The sequence below is a fragment of the Pteropus vampyrus genome, unplaced genomic scaffold (assembly GCF_000151845.1).
Source record: "Pteropus vampyrus isolate Shadow unplaced genomic scaffold, Pvam_2.0 Scaffold8, whole genome shotgun sequence".
Taxonomy (NCBI): Eukaryota; Metazoa; Chordata; class Mammalia; order Chiroptera; family Pteropodidae; genus Pteropus; species Pteropus vampyrus.
This window is the reverse complement of record NW_011888789.1, coordinates 6,717,412-6,725,346: the sequence shown is the minus strand read 5'-3', so window position 1 is coordinate 6,725,346 and position 7,935 is coordinate 6,717,412. Positions and strand designations below refer to the sequence as shown.

General features: G+C 30.9%; 1 protein-coding gene across 1 annotated transcript in view; it reads right to left on the bottom strand.

Annotated features, from left to right (window-relative positions):
* WRN (Werner syndrome RecQ like helicase) overlaps positions 1 to 7,935 on the bottom strand; it is a 116,810-nt gene that overhangs the window by 64,743 nt on the left and 44,132 nt on the right. The window contains exons 9-11 of the mRNA XM_011373275.2: positions 5,661 to 6,069; positions 3,669 to 3,749; positions 1,238 to 1,373 (exon numbers count right to left, since the gene is read on the bottom strand). Coding sequence (XP_011371577.1) covers positions 1,238 to 1,373; positions 3,669 to 3,749; positions 5,661 to 6,069 — 626 coding nt within the window. The remainder of the gene's footprint in view (positions 1 to 1,237; positions 1,374 to 3,668; positions 3,750 to 5,660; positions 6,070 to 7,935) is intronic.

The window sequence follows — 7,935 nt, the reverse complement described above, 5'->3', positions numbered from 1 at the left end:
CATTTATGTTAAAATAGAAGTACATATGGTGAGAGGGAATAAAAGTTTTATTTCATTGGTTTCTTATAAAGAATATAGTGATAGGTACCAAAGGTAATTGTTTTCTGTCTTATAAATCCAACCAATTTGGTCTTTTAAGTACCAATCACGACTCCAGGTAAACACCTTGATAATCTAATGATTAGAACTTTGTTCTGGTTCACACTTTGCTAGCACTGCAAAAAACGATGTTTTGGAATATGCTATACTTCTAAAAACTAACATTTTGGACCCAACCAATGGCAAATGATATACAAATCCAAATTTTATAATATAACCAACTTGCAACTACTGATAATCAGAAATTACATTACAAATAAAATCCACAAATAAAATAAATCCTTCATCTTAGTTATCACTCCACCAAATCTTGAACCAAAATTCTAACTATGCAGCACAAAGGAGTTATGTTAATTTTATCCAATTGATATCATTCTCTGCTCAGGTTGAAAGGTTCATGCGTGGTCAAGAAAGAACACCACAAAGAATCAAGATAATTCATCTCTAAATAAATAAAAATTCATGATTATACTTCTCAGCTTTAACAGCTCTAAATATAAAAAACTAAATTGATTTGGAGATATTGCGTCTATATCTAATACAAGAAAACAAAGAGAAAAACATTGTTTAACATTTTCATATATTTTCTACCTAAAAAATGTATTTTATATGTTCACCTTATACTGCTGATGAAATCCAGCTCTAGATTTCTGAGAAGACCCCACAGTTTGCCATAATAAATACTGTTACTTACACTTACATAATAGAAGTTTGCTCAATGGATCCTTTACTATAGTTAGCACACACAGTATGAAAATTAGTACATTTTGCTATTTGACATTGTGCCACTTATTTTAATAAGCTTCTGAGGAACAGATACTATGTATCTATGCCATTTATCATAATGGTTACTATAAGTAATAACTTTTATTAGCAATTTTTTTATGATTTTGACAAACAAAATATATAATTCAGGATGAAAATTTTCACATCACCCGTCACCAAATGACACAACACTACTATTACTCTACTTTTATAAATAAGATTGTGCTTTATGAAGACCAAAGCACTAAGGGATTTAACGACAAGTTTTTAAGACGTAATTAACTATATGCCACAAAATTCTTGACCTCTAAAACATTTAGAGTCAGTGGTAGGTATCAGAGGTGAGTCATTTCAAACATATTACAGTGCTTACCTTCATATTCTTCTTCCTCTTCAATAGCTTCATCCTCATCTTCATCTTCTTTAGAAGAAATATCCAGATTTCCTTCCATTTCTATGCATTTTGAATGAATTGGATCTACTGTGACACTATTTAGGTTTTCTAAAGACTGAAAGTTTAAAAATAATTTTAAAAGCAAAACCATTGACAATGTCATATCTTTTTCACCAAACACAAAAGGAGTATTATTAACAGAGCCTACAATTTTGTTCAAAGCTGGCAGATGCGTGCAATACCACAAAAGAACATGTGTGCTCCAGTTTAAATATGTGCTGAAGAATGGTTTCTAAGGCACAAGGCCAAAGATGGAATACTTACTGCATAAACAAGGGTCATTAATAGCGTATAATAAACTGCCCCGGGGGAGAGTTATCATAAATTTTGAATTTAGATCATTTAAAAACATTTTTTCTTTATCATACTTAAATGTTTTCAATTCTTAAGTGGTAAATGTGAGTTTTAATGTTATTTTTCTAATGAGTTTATATCACACAGATCGGTCACATTCTTTTCGAATAAGCATAAGGTTTACATTATAAGCAAACAATAAATGTGTTTTTTGCAATTGTCAAAACAACGAGATTCAAATAATTTTAAGAAAAAATATTACAAATGTGAAATAAAGTGTTTTGTTTTAATTTTGGCTTGACAGTATCTGATTTCCTCCCCTACATGAAGATTATCTATTTAAAGAATGTTGGGATATTTCAAAATTGTTTCATTTATAAAATTTTTTACTGTGAAATGATAGCATTATTAAATCATAGTTCTCATTTTCTTTTTTTTATTAAATCTTCCATCTAATAAATTTGACTTTAAAGGCTTTCTAAAAAGTATATTTGCTTTAGGCCTGGAACAGGAAAAAAAAAAAAGGTGATTCTGTTCCTGATTTTTTATTCAAGTTAACAAACATACTTAAAAAAGCATTTTGAGAATAAAAATAGATGCTGTATTATCAAACTGCACACTTGAAACCTATATAATTTTATTAACTAATGTCACCCCCAATACATTTAATAAAAAAGAAAAAGAAAAAAGGAAATAAGTTCTCTCATCTGGGCATCCAGGTTGCCTTCTAAGAGGTTCAACATATAAGTTTATAGAAGTCTACAAGTATCCTATAAATGCACTACTTGAATAAAACTCTTCAGAGAAATGGTTAATCAATAAAGGAATATGACTTAACATTTATTACTCTCCGCTAATATTTATTAAACACTTACAAAATGCAAGGCTCTAAACTAAGCTCTTCACAAGTAAAACACCTTAAATAATAATTACAACTTGTTAACTGAGTATCAAAAAAGCTAAAAAACTTGATCAAAGTCACACAGCTAATAAATGGCGAAGTTGGATTTCGAACCCACATCTAAACTCAGAATCCACATTCCTAATCACTACTCATTATTCTGCTTCGAAATTAAAAAATCAGAAATCTAATTTCATTTCATAAAAAGAAAAATCACATTGATTTATAAATGAGGAACAAAAAGTATGCATAATGGTGAACTTCCATATTTTCATTTTTCACTTATATTGTCAAAATTTAGGCTTTTCTTTCTCATTATCCATACGTGGTTCACAACACTTAACAAAGAAACTGGAGGTTGGGTGAAGGGGTAGAAAATATATAAATTAAAAAATAATTTCAAATTTGATAATGGGAAAACTGAACCATTCAAAACATTAGAAAATTATATATAGTAAATATAAATTATCCATAGTAAATAAACATCCAAATAAAAGGGGACATACATGGATAAGAAGAAAAGGAAACGATTTCAATACTGGAGAGCAGAATCACTACCCACATTGCAGGAAAGATTAAAAGAAAGTGACCTAAAAGGGAACAGAGAAAACATGCTAGTATGTTTTCTAGTATGCAAAAGTTGGCATATTACTACTAAAAGTTTATTCACAGACCACATAAAGATATAAAAAATATGAATGAGAAAACAAAATCTAGGGTGGCTCCATAGAGTAGTGGTGCTAACGTCTGCATTACGGGCACAAAGTCTGGAGTTCGTGCCCCAGTGGCGCCACAGACCATGCCCCGGGGGACCATACCCCGGGTGCACCAGCTCCCCCGCCCCCGCCGCAAGCGCGCCAAGTACGCCAGGCCCGAAGTGCACACCCTAGCACGCCACAAGCACGTGGGAAAAGGCGCCCTGCCTTCAGAGATCCAGGTCTTAAGCGGAAACAGCAACATCCATAGTCGGGGGTGGAAGGGGGGGGGGGAATTAAAGAGGGGGAAAAAAAAATAAGAAAAAGAAAACAAAATCTAATGTTACATAATTGATAGCAATCTCATTGTGGTGGGGCCAGTTTAGAAGTAAGTAATATTTTATTTAATTAAATGTTCTTTGGAAAGAACTGAAGTAATTTTCCATAATTTTAAACATACCTTAAGCATTTCCATTTCTAAATCTTCATCACTTTCAATTACGTAAGATACATCCTCTTCATTATCCTTGGGGGATAAATGCTTTAAAAAAGAAAAAAGAAGTATTTCAAACATGAATTTCCAGTATAATTGATTCCATATCTTCTTTTCTACAAAATAAAGTTCTCATAGATAAATACATAATACATTTTATATGTTTATATGACAAGAAGAAAGAAAGAAAAGAAGGGAGAGAGGGTGCTAGGAAGGAAGAAAGAGGAGGAATAAACATAGAAACTAAGAACCAAATAAAAAGAGAAGGAAATATAATTGGAAAAAAAAACAAAATAGATAAGCAGACTTGAAATAAAGTCCACACTCAAAATGAGAATACAAAGTAACAAGTTCAACTCCAAGGTAAACAATGTCAAACCATGTTTCCCAAACTTTTTGAGTACAAACTTCTTTGCAATGTTGAAAATTTCTGTACAAAGCCAGGAACAATAGTTGTTCTTTTCTATCCACTAACTTCACAAAGATCACAAAAAAGCTACTACGACTGTAAAAATACCTTTAAAGAAATCACTACTTTACAGATAGCATCTATATATATTTGAAAAAGTGTCATATAAGTTATTTATTCAGCTATAGCTGATGTTTGGATATGAGGAACCTTTACAATATTTGGCAATACCCAGGAAGCAAGTATCCAACCGCATGGTGACTAGCACAAAAGAACCCACAAAAGAAATATCCAGAAAGGACCTCCCCAAATGTCTAATCTTAAAACTGTAAGTAGGAAAAGAAAGTATAGCCTCAAAACTGCAAAAATTAAGCTTTAAAAAAAATCTTTTTAAATAAGTTTTATACGAGAAGAAAAAATTTTACTTCTCAAATTGGGTCGTCAATGAATAAAGAAAAATGCTAATAATTATCGCACAATAAAAATAGCAATCGTTGGGGTAAACAATGTCAGTCAGATCACTTATATGCATTTATATATATTGATAGAAATGATTACTACTATAGTAACCAAATCATAAAGAATTTCTCAAATACTGAGACTTTGCCATTAGAACTGAGGGGGAAATAACCTTATTAAATGACTTAAATATAATTTTAAAACACTTATAACTTAGTTATTGTAAAAGAAAATGTATAAAATTGTGCTGAAAATGGGAATCATAGGTAATTTTTTAATGAAAAATAAATGAGATAAAGCTATACAGCTATTTGATGTCTCTTTTTATGATCTGTCTTTACAGTGAAAGAAACATAATGATTCTTCTATGACAACTTCGCTATTTCAAAAAATACACTTAACTTAGCCAGGAAAAAAACAAAATCACACAAATTAAACTAATAGAATCAGAACATAATAATTAAAAATCTAAACATGAAGTTGAGAGACAATATAGAATGTTTAACAATAATCTATTAAGAAAAAACAGGTTACTGACTCTCCAGATGACAGTAAATGTTAGTGTCAAACGAAAACATTACTTGCTATTACTTGCTATTACTTGCTATTGTGAGACGATTATTAGAAATCGTCTCACAATAGCAAGTAAAGAAATTCTGCACGAGGAAATAAAAATACTACCAAACACTAGTAGATATGTAGGGAATCTAAAAAACAGCAGCGATATCTATTATGTAAGAAGCAAGAGAAATGCTAAAATAGCATATTACTACAAATACGTATTGACACTATAAAATCTACTAGAAGACTATAACAGATACTTCTTATACTAAGTCAGGAGCAGCAAAATATGGCTCAAAAGCCAAATCCAGCCCACTTTTTGTTTTTGTAAATAAAGTTTTATGGAAACGCAGACAAGCTCATTTGTTTACTTTTGTCTATAGCTGCTTTCACACTAAACTAGCAAAATTTAGTGTGAAAGCAGAGACTGTGGTCTACAAAGTCTAAAATATTTACTATCTGTCCCTTTACATAAAAAAAATCAGCCAACCCCTATTAGTGAATAGAAATCACTTTCTCTTATTTAGTACCTCAGGAGATTTGCAGGTAACATCACTAAGATTTTTTTCCTGAGCCTGCTGTTCCAAAATCTGGAGTTCATATTCTGTAATATCTAATGACATCAAACAAGTTCTTTCTATATTCTCTTTCAACTTATTGTCTTCTAGTCTATCTTCAAATCCATCTTCTTGTTTCACTTCATTTCCAAGCACATTTTCTTCATCATGTGTAATTAAATTATCAGGTGTTATATCCCATGTCTCATCTTTAATGTCAGTAAAACCTTCATCTTTTCTAATTTGTTTCTGTTGTACTCCACCAGCAGTTGGATCTTCCAATGGTAAAAAGTTAAAATTATTGCTGGGCTTGGTAGAACTAAATATCATCTTTCTCAGAGAATGTATGTTTTCTGAAATATCCTTCAATAGTACAGAAACCCTAAAAAAAAAAATTTAAGAAAAGTTAATTCAACTTTGATTGCATTAACTATAAGGACAATGCTTTTGAATTAAGTAGAAGCTTCCTAAACTGACTTTCAATTAAGGACATACTGGATTAAAGTTGCTCTTCATTCCCTAATGCCCACTATATGCATATAGCTGGTAGGCTACTCATTACACATCAATGTACTTCTGCATTCAACAGTTGACTTATGAAGTGCAGAAGCGTTTGGTCCCAAACTAGATGTTAATGTCAATCCTACTTTTTATGATAATTATTTTAATTTAATGTAAATTGAATTAATGATGCATGAACACTAAAAAAAAAAACACTATTTCATTGAATTCTAAGTTGAACATGTGGAAAGACAGCAAATTTCCTTTTTTTAAAAAAAAGTTCTGTCTGATTAACTATAGTTCAAATAACTATACAAGTTTGCAGGAAAAAACTTAGAACCCTGCATTAAGACTGCTTCAAGTGTCTTAAGTTTTCACTCCATTTTAAAGAAACTGAAACTGGAACTACAGATGATACATATGGGTGTATTTAAACAAGAAACACTCTGCAAAACTCCAAATATCAGGCCTATATTTAATGAAGAAGCCATGATGTATATCAAAACATTAGGAACACATACATATTAATATGTTAAGTTAAAAGAAAAATTTTATGATCCCATTTTTACCTCTTTTTTTCAATTTACTGATCAAACTAGTCCTCACTAAAACACATGAGTGTTTATATTATAATTCGAAAATTATGCTGTTTTGTATCTTCAAAAATCTCAAAACTAGACACATATACTCTGGAATAGAAAAACACTTCCTTTCAGTGGGAAAATATAAGAAGTGAGAAACTATGGAGAAGTTGTATATGAATAAATATAAGCAGAATTTGTTAACTCCTTAATTATAGTTCCTAATATAACACTTTAACTAAGTGACTTTAAATAACTACATTATGACCCAATTTAGTTAACTAGAAAGGAAAACCACTGCTAGAGTGTAAAATGAGGCACACTGTCTTGTCTGTTGGTTATGGGGCTTATTAAGCAATTTCTAGTTACCTCACAAAAGTAGAAATTAGAGGGAGAAAAGAGAACATGATGAGCAAAGAGATACATTTTACTGTTTAACTAATGCTTATATTGAGCTCTTCTAATTTTTCTGTATTAAAATCAACACAATAAAATCTGACATGAGTTTTAAAGTTTTATATTGATGATTCATATAAAGATTTGATCATTCATGGGAATAAATAAAAAATGCTACGTTGTTTAATGAGTTATTTCCATACCAAAAACAGCTCTATTAACAGTACTTCAAAGCTGGTCTCAGCTTAAGTTTACAAAGTGTACATCAATACAAACGAAAGTCAAATTAAACTTAAATCTAAAAACCCACTAATTCTAACACTCTAAAATTTCAAGTCTTATAAAGAACATTTAGCATTATACACAGGTATCCAAATATAAGATGTGTATGTAAATACATTAGTAGGAACAGCTATGTGACATAGTTTCATTGTTAAATGCACAGAGGATGCTGTGACATGTAAACATAGCAACAGTGCCACACACAGACTGACAAGACTGTAAGGGCTCATTTATCTTGCCCTAACATCAGAGGATAATACATTTCACCTAAGATAACTATTTATTCTAAATAATATCAAAAGCTGTCCTGCTGTCTACAATAAGGCACAGTGTACTTTTCCTTCTTTCCTAGGAATGTTATTATGTATATTAGTAGCCTGCAGACAACCTCAGTACCCAGCAGAATGTCAAGTACATGACAGCAGTACAACATATATGTATTGAATTGAAATCAATAACTAAATAGTACTGTACAATCCAATACCTTC